The sequence below is a fragment of the Nematostella vectensis genome, chromosome 11 (genome assembly GCF_932526225.1).
Source record: "Nematostella vectensis chromosome 11, jaNemVect1.1, whole genome shotgun sequence".
Classification (NCBI taxonomy): Eukaryota; Metazoa; Cnidaria; class Anthozoa; order Actiniaria; family Edwardsiidae; genus Nematostella; species Nematostella vectensis.
Genome location: NC_064044.1, coordinates 8,600,740 through 8,617,618, shown reverse-complemented (window position 1 = coordinate 8,617,618; position 16,879 = coordinate 8,600,740). Strand labels below are relative to the sequence as shown.

Below are 16,879 nucleotides of genomic sequence, written 5' to 3'. Positions count from 1 at the left end.
GGGAGGGAAATAAAGTAGACCTAAGTTTTCCGGGAAGGGGGGGGGGGGGGGGGGGTGGAGGGAGTTCACTGATAAAAATCTGACCACCGGCGAAAAAAAAGTTTTGTCTACAAATAGCACGCCTATTGAGAACCGCCAATTGAAGGCCTGACATAATAATGCATTATCCATCACGCTACTCTCACATTTGAACAGTTACAAAAATACCTCTATTAAAGGGGCCCCCTATACAAAGCGACCACAATTCATTTTTACCTCTATTACGTGGCTTGAAAATCTAATTATTAAATCTTATTACATTTTGGTGGGAAAATGTAAACAGGTTATGTCAAAATGGTTGTGACACAGTGCCAAAAAATATTTGATCACGCTTTATGCTTGAAAAAATTAAGCTTTTATAGATAATGACATGACAAGTCATGCAATGTTGTACGCAAGCGTTCATTATCCATCACTTAATTATTTCACATGTATTTTCTGATAAACTCCATTGGGAACTACTAGGCTAGGAGGCACTGTATGAAAGATCTAAAACAAAATGTAACTGCAAGGATGAACAATTGGTTGTGTTGCAAAACATATTATTGCTAATCACCACTTTCTAAGTTGCCTATGATCTCAAATAATATAGACACACAAAACCATGGACATGGGCAGATCCAGTGGGATGCAAGGGGTGCTAACAAAACCACTCTATTTTCATAGACGTATCAATAAAAATCAAATTCTTTTGTTGATTTATCTCCAAAATGTTATGCGGACCACCTGGTTTTTCTATTGCTTGCAGTAGTCTTGCTAGTTATACTAGAAGTATAAGTACCTTTCTCTGGTGTTACTGAGACTGCCACCACCGTCGTAACCCTACTGTTCTTTGAGGAGCTGCCATACATAATAGCGACAAGTGGCTTCAGGGTGGCTTAACATTGACAAGTTAAGATGCCACTTAGATGCCACCTTATGTCCCATCAGGGATTAAGAGGTCTACTGTAGGTTAGTATTAAGTTAAAGTGACAAGTGGCTTCAGGACGGCTTCAGCATTATCATGGTGTTAATGTCCCAAACAGCAATTCGTAATTTGTCAATAACCTCTTTTAATTGGTCATTTTTTTCTTTCAATTTCTGAAACAGAATAAAAAAAAATGCTTTAAATAATTGTTCTTTGGGCAGACAGTACAGCAAGGCCTTGCAAAAACAGAACAAACAGCTGAACCCAAGCTAAACTACTTTAACATTGTGTGCATCTGCAACAAACGTGTTTTCAAATAAGGTTTTTATTCACAATAATAATATATGATCTAATAAGATTCTGATATGGGAGACCTATTACAATTAGACAACTCTCACCACAGGTAACCCACCTTTTGAAGCTCGGCACGCTCCTGTTCCACAGGACCCCCACCATCTGATGTGTCCATCTCATTGCGAGGGCTGCATTCCAAAGGAATCAAATTCTGATTGACAAAGATATAGAACAGCTTAAAACATTGCATAATGTTAATAAGAAGGATATCCAGTATACAGAAAGGGAGTATTCCAAATCCCTTTATTTATTAATGTAATTATCCCCACCACTACAACTATCACCAATCACACCCAACCAAGAGCTTTGGATGAGAGCTATGTTCTTTAATGCATATACCTGTCAACTCTCCTGCATTAGGCAGGAGTCTCAAGATTTTGGACATCTTCTCCTGCGCTCCCGCATGGAGCACCAAATCTCCCGCTTTTTAGCGATTTTAATTGCTTCTGAAAAAATTATTCTATAGAAAATCTATATTTTGCCTATTTCCTATTAAAACGAATAAAACTATAACTTTCTTATGTAGCGCAAACACGACCACTACCACCAAATTTATCAACTCTGGTGTGTGGGAACTATAAGTGGAGGTTGACAGGTATGTTAATGGGGGATTCAATTTACTCCCTTCCCTTTGCCTCAACACAAGTGGAAAACAAGGGGTATTTCCCTTCAAAAGTCACATATGCTTGTCATCCTTATGGTGTTAAATTCCCCAAGGGTTTCCCATGTTTTTTTTAAAGGTCTGCTTTCCCTTAGAGTATCTTGAGCACGTTTTGGATGAGATATAAACAGATTTACTTAAAGTATTCGAGCATTGAAAATAGTATTAAAAAAATGAAGTAGAAAATAACATTTCCATCAGCTGATTTGTGGAAGTCAAATGCAATATTTCCAATTGAATTTGTAAGATAAAGTATTTAGCTTTGTTTTAGATGATTATATTGAGATTTTCGCATATTATGTCCCTTCCAATATGAAATCAAAACAATAACAAAGGAGTGGCTGACATGGGCTCTTTAAGTTAAGTGTTACTTTGACTGGTACAGTACATGGCAACAATTTGAAAAATGACCCTACCTCTACATTTTCGCCAGCTGGTATAGTAACGGCTCGTTTGGTGTCGTTATACACGTTTCTTAACTTCGCTAGTAATCCTTTAAGCGTGTTTAACTGGTCGCGAATGTCTTTTGTCTGAGCTTGACTTTGCCTCGAGGTCGTATCCGTACTAAGTCGGGCATTTTGAAGCTTTCTAAACAGTTCTATAGCTTTGTCGACAATTTCTTGCACCGTTCTCTGCCCCTGAATAGTCAAGGTGATTGGATTCTCGACTGGTTTGGCAGGGGGTTTCGGCTGAGGGAGGTGTTTTTCCTCTTCTTTTAGGGCTGACATTACTGAAGATTGTAAACTTGGCCAGGAATCCATGTTTGAACCCGCGATTAACGTATATGTCAGCGGCGGCATATTTGGCAGTATACCTGTGGTACAAGCTCGCCCCCACCCCGTCCCCCTTACCAATTATCCTATCATAGCAAGAAGTTACAGTAAAAGATGTTATTTCCAATAGACTTACTGACTTTTTTTATCGAAGATAAAAAAATCAGTAAAAGCCAATCCAATCTATTTATTTTGTACGATTTTGATGATGATCGTCACCTCCCCTCCCCCCACGAATAAAACTGCGTATTCATCAGTCTCATCAGTCTCTAACGTTCATTTGGTTTCCCGCGCCGCGCGTCTGTTCAAAGTTTGACTTCCAAACAACAACTGGCATCTAAAAGTCTATAGTTTAACGCGACTAGAAGCCTTTTTTGAAGCCAAATATTGGCGTCTGGCTTACAGAATGCCTAGTCATTTTACAGGTATCGATAATGCTTCGGCAAAGCTCCAGAAAATGAAGGAATTTGTTGATAATGGAATGGCGGCCACGCTTGATATTGCGCTGGACTTGGAAGAGCGAAAAGAGGGTAGCGACGGAGTCAAAGAGTTAAAAGACTTGATGGTCCAATACGTTCACATGGAGCGAGAAATGGACCAATGGATGGATGCCGTGCAGCAAGCTAAGGCTCAGTTCACGCGCGAGTACGACCCTGCGAAAAGGTTTGTTTTGCTAAAGCATGAAATTGACCCAAGCAATCAGTTTGTCAATTCAGTGCTAACCCCCTCCGTCTCCTCTCGGAGACGGATCCAGGAGGGGCGGATCCAGAAGTTAAAAAAAGGGAGGGCGAAGCAAAAGTTTCAAGAAAGGGGGCGCAGACTTATTGTTCTTCATTATATTTCCTTATAATTATTGTTATTTTTAAGCCAAATGTCTGAAAATAGGGGGGGGGGGGGGGGGGGGGCTTAGATCCGTCCCTGGTAAGTTTAGAGGGTGCAAGTATTATATCATATTTTCTTGTTTGGACGAAGCCCTCAATTCAATAGAAGGCCCACACAATAACAATAACTGTGCCTCCCCCCACCGGGGGAGTTCTCCCTCCTCCCCCACCCCTCCCCAAGGTCCTCTTTGTGTTAGATTTTTTAAATTGAATTGTGTTTCCCAGTGAAATCCCAGACATTGAAACAATATTCCAAAAGAAAATAGAAGACCTTGAATCAGCCAACAATGACAAGGACTTGCTAAATCACAAAAAAATAGTGGGCTTTGATAAGAAGATCTGGAAGGTGCATCACGAGAAAGAACAAATGATCGGTGCTGGTGGAGCAGAGGATATGGATGCGGATCTCATCATGTCACAGGTATTTAAGTGGCCCTGTCAGTCGCCATTTTGTCATCCTAGCAAAATACAAAGTTTGCAAAACCCTACTGTATTTCCATGTTTTAATTGAAATTTTAGAATGAGCACATAATTTGTCTTCTATGTTTGTTGAACACAATTACAAAAGCGTGGTGGACAAAGGTTTTTTAAGGAAAGCCCCAAAGTAAAACTGCATGGTGCGCAAATGCAACAAAAATGGTCAAGTGAACAATATTTGACTGGCTTTCTGTTTCTTATTTTGAAGCTGTAGCTTTAGGGAGAATGGTATGGGTTTGGGTGAAAGCTACGTAGTGTTACACTACATGTTCTGTGATAGAATTGTGAATGTGAAAAAATATAAATATTGTGGTTGTGCTATATGTGCGATATTCCGAGTGGTGTGAAAGTTCAATGGTATGAGCTTTATTTTTGAAGCAAGATGGCCAGGGTTTGAAATTAGGTCAGTTCAACTTGGGATTGTTTCAGAGGTTAAAACTCTTCACAACTGAGGTGTGAATTCCTTGTCAATTTGGATAACCTTAAGCCGGAGGTCCCATCTCTTACTACACATTGAGATTTCCATTACACTGAAAAATTTATGCATTGAGACCATCGAGATGATCGAGACTGGAGCGTATTAGAAAATGAAGTGGAACAATGGCATGCATACATTTACCAGAGTATTGTACTATAAAAGTATGACATCATTAACCTGTATTGCATGATGGTAAAAGAACTACTTTTGTTATAATGGACCAATTAATTCATCTTGATATCATTTGACATTAACTTTTTTTTTTTACAAAAATTAAGTAATCTCAACAACATTTTTGGCTCCAAAAAAGGGCAAATTCTGAAATCCCAGCTTTGTTTTTATAGAGGAATATAGCATACCATTTCAGCCCTGTGTTTATCTTTTTTCCCCATCTTTGATAAAAAGCAAACCAACCACAGCCAAGTACTTTAGTACCTAGAAAAATGCCCTGGTATATGCGGTACAGCTCAACTCCTTGCAACACACTATTTTTATTTTATCAGCTATATCTGGTGGATGCACAAAACTGGACCGTAACACTACTGAATGTAATGATACACTAAATTATGTATAGGTTTGGACAGGGCTGAAGCCAATTGCTGTGGAACTTAGAGGAGATATAAATAGAAATTCTGTAGTAAATATGCCTCAACATTGTATCTATTTTATTTTTAGGCCACAGTGCAAACAAAATGTCCAATCACACTGAAGGAAATGACTAAACCAATGTCAAGCAAAAACTGCAAGCACTCTTACGAGAAAGAAGCCATCGAACACATGATCAAGAAGTCGCGTGTGAAGTCCGTGCGGTGCCCTATAAGTGGGTGTCCACACACACTGACCTTGAATGACCTGGAGGTTAATGTTGAACTGGAACACCACATTGCCAGGAAGAAACGTCAAACATAATAAAGTGAAAGTGCTGGAGAGAGTTGAATATTAGGTTGAAATTACACACATCACTGTTTGACTGCAGTTTTTAACATTCTAGGAATTCTCACTAACAATTTCCACAACCTGAATCTTGTTCTGGCTTCTGTCATTCAAATTCCTTGAAGCAGATTCATTGACCAGCACTAAAAATGGCGTCAAATCATGCCACCTCTCCAGGAGGCACTGACCAATAAAAAAGCTACAAATGAAGCCTGTTAGTTTGAATTATGGACACCAGAAAATGGTTCAGCAGTTGTAAATTGTTGGCAAGACTTCACGAATATTTGAAATCGCAGTAAATTGATTTACAATATTATCAAATAAAATAGTATGCCTAATATGAACAATTTTGACCAGGTAATTAGCTGGATGTGTAACAATATTGGTTTTAGTTTTGTTTTTATGGATAAATATGGATGTATTTTTTAGAAATGTGTTCAAACCCAAGTGCTGCTCATCATTTTTTCAGAACGTTTTGTAATGTTTGTTGAACAACACTGGGAAATCAAACAAGCTCGAGAGTTTATGATTTTTTTTAAAAAAAATGGTAGACCCATATTCCAAGTTTTGTCATGGGAGGGGAGTAATCCCCTAATTCTATTATAACAAAATATATAGATAAATACTTGAGAATAGGAAAGAATAATATTTAACTTATCTCCAAACATATTTAAGGAAAAACTATCACAACATTCTGGGCGTTCTTGTCAACTCATCGAATTTACAACATGTGGTCAGCGGTGTTGCTTATAAGGCTGAAAAAATTGACGCTCGATCATAACAAAGCTGTTTTTCCCACATCCACACTCACGCGACGTTTGTATACCGCCTGGAAATCGTCGGTAGCATCTTACATCTACTGAGTCTTGACACATTCAGAACTCCAAGAAAATAACGCGAAAAGCATCTTAAAAACGGCGTCGGAGAGGTACAAACCCTTGAAGCGGAAAATACATAACATTACGCGATCACTAAAAATACTCATGATCAGCAAAAATTTTATAAAGGAAAACTCAGTAGGATTCAACGTCCTTGCTCAGCACTTTGTGTCCGTGTAGATGTGGTGCGGAGGTAAAGCTACACGTGAAGTTTTCAGCGCTAGTAGTGAATCGAGAACTATTCGAGGAGAAACTTCGCGACTCGACAATTGAGGACGAGATCGCATTGATATTTTTGTAACTTCCTTGTCTGTTCAGATAGAGAGATCACTGTGGTTTTAACAAGGTCTGACTAGATCATGGGTGATGGATTTTGTGGTGTGTTTGAAAGACTCGGTGTAGAGCCAAGATATGATTGTGTATTTGGGATTTATGACTTTCCTTGTTTTGTCTGTTTCTTGCACGGAAGCTCGTCTAACGCCGTGATGCTTCGCGATTGTTGTAAAGGAACAATATGTAAGAACTGTCTAGAGTGTCATATTGGCGAGAAAGTTAGCCAAGGAATCGTCAAAATCATATGCCCACTTGAAGACTGCGATAGAATTTTACTAGAAGACGAGATCCAGACAATCGCGAGTGAGGAAATCTGGAGAAAATATGAGAAATTTAAAACGGATATTGAGCAAAACCCTAATATCAAGACCTGTCCGAATTGCTCTAGGATTTACAGGCGAGAACCGGTCAAACAAGATGAGCGTGTAAATGAAAAACAAACCGAAACAAAGACAAAAACAAAAGAGAAAAATAACGAAGATTGTAAAGTAGTTTGTAGGGAGTGTAAATTCGTGTGGTGCTATGACTGTCAAGCACCGTGGCATTATGGTATAAGCTGCAAAGAGTTCTGCCAGGGAGACAAATCACTAAAAATCTGGGCAAAAAATCGTGGAGCGCCCACAAGAAATGCTACTAGATGTCCAAAATGTCAGGTGTTTATTCAGAAGAAAGCCGGCTGTGATCACATCACTTGCAGTAGGTAAGACTGAAAAATAAAAAAAGATGTTAATAACACTTGTGATGCGATAACGAAAACGACACTAGAGACGTCTTTCAACAAGGAAGCATGACGTTCAAATAGTTCCCCAAGGCACTCGAATGGTTTCCAATAGGATTTATCCCTAAGCAATCAAATGGTTTCCAATGCTAGCATATTATTAAAGCACTCGAATGGTTTCCAATATGCGTCCGCAAGCATTTTAGTGGGTTCTTCCTGGAGGTCTTTTATATGTTTATCTTTTTACTATTTTTTGTATAGCATAAATTTTTGGTGTACGTACCAACTGATTAATCCATTTTGCATGATCACGAAACAATGTTACTTTCCAATCACGTATTAGGAATAACGGAAATCTGACGTCTTCTCTCACCTGGCCAATCATAAATTGCTTTTAATTCTCATCGCGTGAATGTTTAACATAGATTAATTAAAAAAGCATTTTTCTTGATTTGGAGTTAAGTTGCGCCCGCTGTGTTGAAACATGTCACGTATTTTTTTTTCTCGTTCCATGAAGCTAACAATAAATAACATATAATTATGAATTCTGTGCCAGAAACAATCGCAAAATATGATCAGTTAGAAATTTCTCTATTTTTTCATGATCTTTCTTTCATCAAAACTAACTGATTCTTTATGGAACTACAGTAGCTACATATTCCAAGCTTATCAGGAGGCATTTGGGTACACCAAGGAAAATTACCATTTTGTTAAACTTCCCTAGGGGGGATCATTACTAATAAGGGGGATCCTGTGATGTGGGGGTAAGGAATTGTTAGGGATAAAAATAATCCCTCTATATACCCATCATTTATTTCGTCATTTTTCTGTTCAGGTGCATGACTGAATTCTGCTATCAATGTGGGAGGCGTTTCCGTGGTATCCGTTTCCTTGGTGACCACCATGACCCATTGAGTGTGTTTGGGTGCAAGTACAACTATAAGCCTGATAACCCCACACAGAGAATGGCTGCTAGATGTGCCGTGCTCAGTGCTAAGGTCTTGGCATTACCACTCATGGCGGGTGTGGCTGCAGGGGCAGGTTGCGTGGTACTTGGTGCAGGCGTTGTTATAGCACCAGCATATGTCTCTTACAAGATGATAAAAAAGAAAAAGAAACCAGCAATGAAGGCCTATTGTAAATAACTCAAGTTACACAACATTTCTTCATTTTACAGGGCGGTAGCAGGGCGAGGGGGTTGAAGCCCGCCACAGCTTTGTTTTTGCTCTGAAAGCCTACATAGCTATGATGAACTGAGCTGGATTTACCAGACTCACTTCAAGCTAAAGCAAGTTTTTGAGAGAAAATGGTCCTGCTTACATGAGAGGTGTTTGTTTTTGAACACATTATAGCGATTCTCATTACATTGCGACCCGTCGCCTTGACATTCTAACAGTGCTTTTGTTTAGTTAATGGACGTCATTCATCCGCGTTTCCATAACGATTGTAGTTTCGCAGTCAACTTCATTTGTTTATGAGATTGAGAATTGAAGTGCGTGAGTGGTTTGACTTAAATGATCAGCTGAAATTCAGGGGCGGATCCATGATTTGAACATGGGGGTTTAAATTTTAAATGCAATAGCTAAAACCAAAGCCTTGTTGGGGCGTTTGTGGTCAGGACATCAGCACTGGTTGATGTTTGGTCTTAGAAAAGGGGGGGGGGGTGAAAATTCACCCCCCTGGATGCGCCCCTGAAATTGCTTCAAAACGTTTGGAACAAGGCACGAACAGTGCAGGCAAAAGACTCACAGGAATTAGAGCAAGTGATGATCAATTAGCAGGTCGCTAAATCAAATATTATCTGAACAAGATGAAATCATCGCCGATTAACCGTGGCCGTTTCTTGACTTGCATGACAGCGATCGAATCTTGAAGGAAGAGTTTCGAAGCTTTCTATGTGAGATGACTGGCAAAACTTGAACCTCGAATGTTTTGTAATATATTTTTTACCCTTTTATGAGAACTGAATGTTTGCGTTTCTTTACTGTGTTGTCAAATGTGGATCTCGGGTCCTGGGTAAAGTCGACTACACCTTTCGATACACGAAACAAATGAAGTCTGCCCTAATCGTTATGGAAACGCGGATGATTGACGTCCACGAACTAACTAAATCACCGTTAGAAGGTCAGGGCGAAGGGTCGCGATGTATGGGTAATTTTTCATACTAGCAAAATACCAAGTGTTCAAAAGCATCTGTTTCCATCAGCTGATTTGCAACAACGAAAGTGTGTCTGGATTGGGGCACCAACATAGTCTACAGTATGAGGGTTAAAGTTTGGGATTCGTTAAAAAAGATTTCGAACCATACAATAAACTTACATTACATTTATTTTAATTGCTTTACATTACATTTATTTTAATGCAGCTTTAAAAGTTCACAGTTGTGTGCAATGGTAAACTTTTATCAAAACTAAGACCAAACATGTATATAAATCTTTCACTAGATGTAAAAGAGCTGTACACTAATTATTTTTTTCTTTACATTTAATTTCATAAAGGTACAGAGACAAACAGAATAATGCGCAAAATAAATTAAAAAGAGGTTCACAGAACACTGATGTCCTGGAGGCTGTAGTTATTCTGCCGAGTGATAATTGATGTTACTGGAGTTAAAATACTAAATGCCAAGTTTCCTGAAGGCTGTGCGTGTAGTTATTCTGCCGGGAGTGATTATTGTTGGTGCTGCTACAGTTAAAACAGAAAAAAAAGAGTTTCCTGAAGGCTGTACATATAGTTATTTTGCCGGGAGTGATTATTGTTGATGCTGCTAAAGTTAAAACACAAAATAATGAGTTTCTTGAAAGCTGTACATATAGTTTTTCTGCCGAGAGTGATTATTGTTGGTGCTGACGCAGCTGACGCCGAGATGCATTTTCGACCACGGCAGTGCCCGCAAGGATGTCATAAATTGTCCGGTTGTATTGGAAGAAGAACACAGTGATAAAGATGGGAAACAGGAAAGTCATGGAGAAGTTCTTGACGAGGGCCCTTATGCCTGATCTGCAGAAAATGAAAAATTGTCAGGGGTGTGTTTAGGATGTCTTAAGGAGTGTGGGGTCGATATATAAATAAGGGAGCTTGTAACTTCCAGCTACGCCTAGGTTGTCTCAATTATAGTTAGAAGCACTCAGTTAATATCTTTAACTGGCAGGAATGAGCACTCTCCTGATACAAACAACAAGCTTTTTCTGTTCTGTGGTATGCGAGATTACACTTAAATAGATTCAGGCTCTATAAAAGGGGGTTGGGCGAACAAGAAAATAAACATAAAAAAGGAGGTTAACACAAAGATTGCACCAGAAATTCATTGAAATGGTTAATGGGTAGCCATCCATTCCATCTCCTCCGGACCCACCCCTATGTACTATTGTACTGATTGACTCAATAAACGGTCATCTTGGCATTGGTTTAATGGTAGATCGCTAGGCCCACTAGCTGGGAACACACCACTGGCTTGACCAGTGGATAATGTCAGAAAGTTTTACACATGAGCTCACTAGAAAAAGGTGTAATTATAAATCTGTTGCATCATTTCAATTTTTAGTCTGTGCTTCAAAAAATGTTGCCAGTGCAAATAGCAATTTGCAAATGGCAGTAATGTTATACAAACAAAAGGTACCATGGGTCTCATAACATCTCCACCAAATGCTGAAGATAATTGTGTGTATACATAACACATAATTTTGGAATAACTAAGTTGAAAGTTTCACCCCTTATGGATAATTAGCACCCATCAGCACCTTTGGGCATAGAACTGCCACCAAAAGCTAATTAAAAGATTATTGTGTGTTGAACGCATAATTTTGGGACAACTAAGTTTAAAGTATTACCCCTTATGGATAATTAGCACCCATCAGCACCTTTGGGTATAGAACTGCCATTTGACATTAGCCGTTTTTAAATGGGTGTATACTGTACTCTTTGGAAAATGTAAAAAGGAAAAAACTGGTACCTCCACAGTCCAGGGTTCCCTCCAGGCATGGCCCTGACGATATCATGCCCCTGGGCGTCGACAGACAGAAAGTCAACGCTATCTGCAGACACCACAGAGAGACCCATAAAGTATTTACCAGGCGTAGCACCACCAAGGCCGCCGAATAGGCCGCCTATGATGAACAAGGTCTGGAGAACAAATATAATTTCTATGATTAGTGACATGGATAATTATGGTAGAAATAGTGGTGGTAGTGCGGGGATGATGGCAGTGTAGTAATGATGGTGGTAGTGTGATAATGGTAGTGATGGTAGTGCGGTGATGGTGGTAGTGTGATGATGGCGGTAGTTGTGATGATTGTGTGAGTGTGGTTATGGTAATGTTATGTAATCGCTTACAGTAGTTGCCTTTCTTTCTATACTTAAACGTTTGTATTGTAGTTTGATGGGTTTCTTGAGGGTTTCTAGAGGTTTCCTAGTGCCAAGAGTTTTTCAAACAGAGACAAAAAACGAGTCAAGTCAAAGCTGCTTCAGTATTCTCTCAACTCTTTAATCACCCGTAAGACCTGTGCTCGTTAGTTGCACTTTCAAGATGACAGTTTCATGTGGTGATAATGGTAGTATGGTGGTGATGGCAAATAATCATGATAATAGTTGTGTGATGAAAATGATGGCAGGATGATGATAGAGGTGATGATGTTTATGATAATTAATGTCTTGGGACAGAAAAACAAAACATACAGTTATGATGATTGTGGTGGTAGTAAAGTGGTCGCAATGATGGTGTCTGTACAGTAGCTCCCTATTCCTAGATCTACCACTGAGTAAAGAGAACCATTTACCTTGTTCGTGAATACCATTAAGACTATAGGTGAGAACCACTACCTCGTACAAGAATACCATTAAGACTATAGGTGAGAACCACTACCTCATACATGAATACCATTAAGACTATAGGTGAGAACCCCTTACCTCATACATGAATACCATAAGACTATAGGTGAGAACCACTTACCTCATACATGAATACCATAAGCCTGTAGGTGAGCGCTTGGATGAGAATTTCCTCCAGTTCTTTCAAACTTGTGTTTTCATCAATGATCAGAGAGTATTGAAGCTGGGTGAATCGTTCCATGTTATTACTGAAAAGCAAATAAATTGGTCAACAATCTAGAGGGTGTATCCAATAGGCATAAAAACCAGTAGATCCAGGATTTACCAAACAGTGGTTTGATTTATATAAGCTATACAAGCTTTCTAAGCACTTTTAGTGTCTGCCTGAAGGACAAGCTACAAAAGAATGGTTTTAATGATTTCATTAAATCCATCACTAAAAAAACGAACACATAACTTATATCAAAGTAAGTAGCATAATCATAGGCTGATTTACACTCTCGACTTGAGTTGTAGAGGTGTTGCGGGCAAGTTGCATACGATTAAGTCATGCTGTCTAGCAAATCAGCCATAAAATCTGTTGTTGTTTTGCCCCACAGAACCATTCCCTGCTAGCAGAGGCCTCTTTTCTCTGTATTTCGCTGGGCTGGAGTTCGCGAGGAAAAGATAGCTCTGCCATGGGTCGCAAGTTCGTTTGATCAAACCACCGTCCACGATCGTGGACGAGATCCAGAGCGCATGCTCCGTTCATTTTTTACTGGCCACTATTTGAGCCCACAATTACTAGCGCATGCGTGAAACGTATACTGTATCCGCTGCAGGATAATAAGCCCGCATTCTAAACGGTGTCGAATTATAAAAGAAGCCATTCAATGCCTTATCTTCATTCAGAATTTTCTCTCTTTTGACTAACGAGTCAATCTTCCGTTTACAGGTTTTGCATATTCTTCTGGAAATAGCTGATCTAAGTTTACCAAAAGGTTTTGTAACATTTTCTTCGAGTCCAACTGTGCGATATTTACATTCATATAAACTCGCCTGCCCAGATGTCTTGAAATTAATCCCACAAACAAGACAAAACTCGTCTTTGCTGCGTTTGTTGTTCAATCTTTTTAGTGACCTTTTAGGTGATTGAAATTGAACAGTTGTTTTCTTTTTTCGAAGAGGAGAACTAACCAGAGTTTGATTCATGATTTCCGACTAAACCCATGCAAAGCATACTAGCATATTGACAGCTTTCGCGCGATGGTACGGGTTTTGGCACGTCGGTCGCTTATTAACGCTCGAGCATGCGCAACAAAAACAGTTTCGACCCATGGCAGAGGTCTCTTTTCCTCACGAACGCCAGCACAGCGAAATACAGAGAAAAGAGGCCTCTGCTAGCAGGGAAACAGAACCACCGCTTGATCTATGACTTTTTGCATATACTCATAAAAAGCAATCAGTGTTAACTGTTTCAAACACTAGTATTTGGATAACTAATATAAAATGGCAATGTTTTTCTACTTACTAGAATATTGAAAACACTAAAAATTTGGTGAAATATAGGAATAAAAAGTCCAGCAGCTCAGCCACAACTCTTTTCTGTATCGAAGCAACACGAGCATCACAACCTGAAAACAAAGTAGAAATAAGAGTTTATATCCCTTAAAAAAGGTTAATCACTCTGCCATTTTATACTCCTGTTAAATGTTGAGTCAACCAAAGCATCCATTTCCACGGTTACTTCAAGCGAGTAACCAAATATACTTTCAATCATATATTATCCTCACTAATGTGTAAGACTTAATTTGTAGATTGTTTTTTTGTAGTTTTCTTGCAAATAAACTGCTGTATTTACGATGATAAGAAAAAACAAAGGAGTGGTTGATCAACACTCTTTAAGCAAATGCTAGCAGCTTCATTACTTACTGGCTAAGACAGGATTTATTTTAATTGATGTCAACTACTGTAAGTAGGTGCTCCATCACACCAAGCTCACAATGAGATGTTTTCTCAGTTATCCAGATGACAACTTATTATTTATTAAGGCTTTTGTTTAGCAATTTGAACATAATCCCTTCTTCTAACTGTCTTCTAATCTGTTGCAGACTTCCCTTCCCCCTCCCCTAAAAAGTCACAAATGCCTGTCCTATTCCTTAGGGTGCTGTAAATTTAATCTGCCAAGTTCTATCCCTGGGAGCCTTCTTTTAGGTCAGCTGCTATTTCTTAGGGGTCTTGAGCTGGTCGATTAGAAATCAATTTTGCATTAATTACATTTTGAAACAGCTGCAGTAAGGAAAACCATAAAGATCTCAGATAAGGGTTTTAATTTTCTGTCACTATGTCTTCTTTGCTATCTCTTAAAATTGGTGATTTCCACACCCATTCTGCTATTCCTTTAGGATGAAGATTTATCTTCTAAGCAAGCATATGTGACTTTATTTAGTCCACCTCCCTCTCCCCCCCCTCTAGGTGCTGAATTTGAGAGTGCAGCTGTTCTTTTCTGTTAAAATAAAAATTCGCTTTTTACTAATAGGCTGTGTGAATAATTTCTGAAACCACCAAGACAAGGAAATGCAAATAAGTTTGGATATGGCCCTGAATTCTGTAGTCTAGCTCAAGTTTTTTTCATGTTTTTAGACGCTGAAATATCACTGTTCTATCCCATACATATCCACTTGAATAGAGGCGAACCAATCAGATACAAGCAGATAGCGAATTCTTACTGGTTGGTTGTTGTATCTGTGGTCGTAAAAATGGTGCAGTAGATCCTCTATTTGCAGTATTTTGCGGCGGAAACGGGCCATTCCCTCCAGCGAAACCCGGCGGTCCTTGATTTCCGGTCTGACTTTGTTGTGAAGACACCATTTGCCAGTAGTAATACGTGTAAAAATAAGATATACTGTAATAATATTGGTAATATGACTGCATATAATACCAATACGACATAGAGTTCCAGAGCTCATTATTCTGACTAGGAGACGATTCAGGAGTTGAATTTTCTTCAGTTGAAGAGGAAAGTCCTGTTTTATCTGAATCCATCGTATTTTTGTCTTGGGAGCCGGGGGTTTCGCCAGGTGACGACCTTTTCGCGGAGTCTTCCTGTTTTGGGCGACGAACAGGGTCCGCCATCTTGATGTTGTTTGTCTCCAGGCTCTCACGGTTATGAACTTTAGAACATCCAAAATTGATTAGGCGTTCCTGGATCCTGCGAAGTGGTAAAAACAGGACCAAGGAACATTACCGGCGGATTTTTTGCCGCCTGAACATGAACGAGACAGGGGTTTGTAGTAAACAGCGACCGGGATTGGATAACAAAAGCGACCTGGAAATTTAACCCAAAATGTAGTAAACGCCTTCCCGAGTTATCTCATAATTACAGCGTAACCAGTAAAACCGTGAACACCTAAAATATGTGTGGAATGTTTATTGTCTTCTATCAGACGCGAGAATTCAGACACTGAGACTTGTTGAGACATGTTTCTGTACAGGACCCGGAATGATCCCAGGACCCGAAATGATCCCCACGGAATTGCGGTAATGGACAAAGGGAAAGCAGAAGAAAGCACTTCCAATTCTTAAAGCATAATTAAGGGTTGACAGCGAATCTATTTCTAAATAACATGCCTTAAAAGAACTTAAATCCCAATAAATACTTGTATTTATTGTTTATTACATTGCCACGGCGGTAAACCCATATGAGTCCAAAACAAATACACAACTTTTAATTGCTACTGAAAAGAGGTACAACATAAACATAGCACAGCCAAAGCACAGCCTTGCTAAGAACAACCAAACTTTTGACCTTCGAAACATTTGCAGTTCCAACACATGACTCTGACCACAGGCGGACCAGGATTAGAATCAGTCCCTCGTGATCCTTCAGGAAAATTAAATATAATTTGAAGTTGTGTCTTGACTGTTTTCTCAATAAATCTCAATAAAACATTACTATTATTAGCCTCGTGTGTTGTTCTTAAGGAACTGGATCAACTGAAGCGTTAGCGAGCCTTATCACAAAAGAGATGAGTTTCTGTCTGAAACGGAAAACTCATTGTCGGTCATTGTACAACTTTTTCCGGTCTAATTAGCTTCAATTGGCAGAATTCTTACATTCTTAAGAACACTAGTAAGAGTACAAAACAAGTCCTCCAGTTAAGACTCACAGTTAACAGTTTTATTTTGCCAGTATTGAGTCTCTTCATGGGCGCCTTTTCAACAAAGGAGGTAGTTATAAAAGCATGAAATACGCTGCAAAAGATGGTCCAAGGTTGCCCTGATTTGTTGTTTATGATTTTGTAGGCATCCAAGAACATATCGTTCTCGATCATCTGTTAAACGAAGGTACCACAGACTTTGCATATTTCACATATGTGGGGGGGGGGGGGGGGGGGGGCATTCCATATAAAATTGTTGTGGGTTCTTGACAGGAAAATCAAGTTCAACCCCAAAGGAAAGCAGGATGAGCAACTTCAATTTTGTTCCGTAGGATCCATAGCAATGTTTAAAAAGGATACCTCAATTTACGTAAAGCTCAATTTTTTGCCCCTAAAAGATTAACTAACTCTGTTGGTCTGCTGGGCTTTGGGAAAGTTTTGGCAAAATTAAAGAAATTTTCACTAATAATTCTGTATGAAC

At 39.2% G+C, this 16,879-nt stretch overlaps 4 protein-coding genes across 4 annotated transcripts; 2 read left to right on the top strand and 2 right to left on the bottom strand.

Moving 5' to 3' along the window:
• Positions 1-244: 244 nt before the first annotated feature.
• On the bottom strand, positions 245-2,747 carry LOC5518626 (mediator of RNA polymerase II transcription subunit 30). Its single transcript, XM_001638457.3, has 3 exons — positions 2,378-2,747; positions 1,359-1,451; positions 245-1,119 (listed from the first exon to the last, which is right to left on the bottom strand). Exons 1-3 carry the CDS (start codon positions 2,720-2,722, stop codon positions 1,021-1,023), a joined length of 537 nt encoding a protein of 178 aa, XP_001638507.2. The 5' UTR covers positions 2,723-2,747; the 3' UTR covers positions 245-1,020.
• Positions 2,748-3,005: 258 nt separating this feature from the next.
• On the top strand, positions 3,006-6,390 carry LOC5518625 (E3 SUMO-protein ligase NSE2). Its single transcript, XM_001638523.3, has 3 exons — positions 3,006-3,397; positions 3,841-4,036; positions 5,246-6,390. Exons 1-3 carry the CDS (start codon positions 3,141-3,143, stop codon positions 5,477-5,479), a joined length of 687 nt encoding a protein of 228 aa, XP_001638573.2. The 5' UTR covers positions 3,006-3,140; the 3' UTR covers positions 5,480-6,390.
• Positions 6,391-6,545: 155 nt separating this feature from the next.
• On the top strand, positions 6,546-9,984 carry LOC125573656 (E3 ubiquitin-protein ligase RNF217-like). Its single transcript, XM_048734322.1, has 2 exons — positions 6,546-7,414; positions 8,268-9,984. Exons 1-2 carry the CDS (start codon positions 6,741-6,743, stop codon positions 8,575-8,577), a joined length of 984 nt encoding a protein of 327 aa, XP_048590279.1. The 5' UTR covers positions 6,546-6,740; the 3' UTR covers positions 8,578-9,984.
• Positions 9,743-15,815, bottom strand: LOC5497468 (protein FAM8A1). The gene is made up of 5 exons (XM_048734323.1): positions 14,968-15,815; positions 13,770-13,872; positions 12,381-12,507; positions 11,385-11,554; positions 9,743-10,432 (listed from the first exon to the last, which is right to left on the bottom strand). Exons 1-5 carry the CDS (start codon positions 15,371-15,373, stop codon positions 10,267-10,269), a joined length of 972 nt encoding a protein of 323 aa, XP_048590280.1. The 5' UTR covers positions 15,374-15,815; the 3' UTR covers positions 9,743-10,266.
• Positions 15,816-16,879: the final 1,064 nt, after the last annotated feature.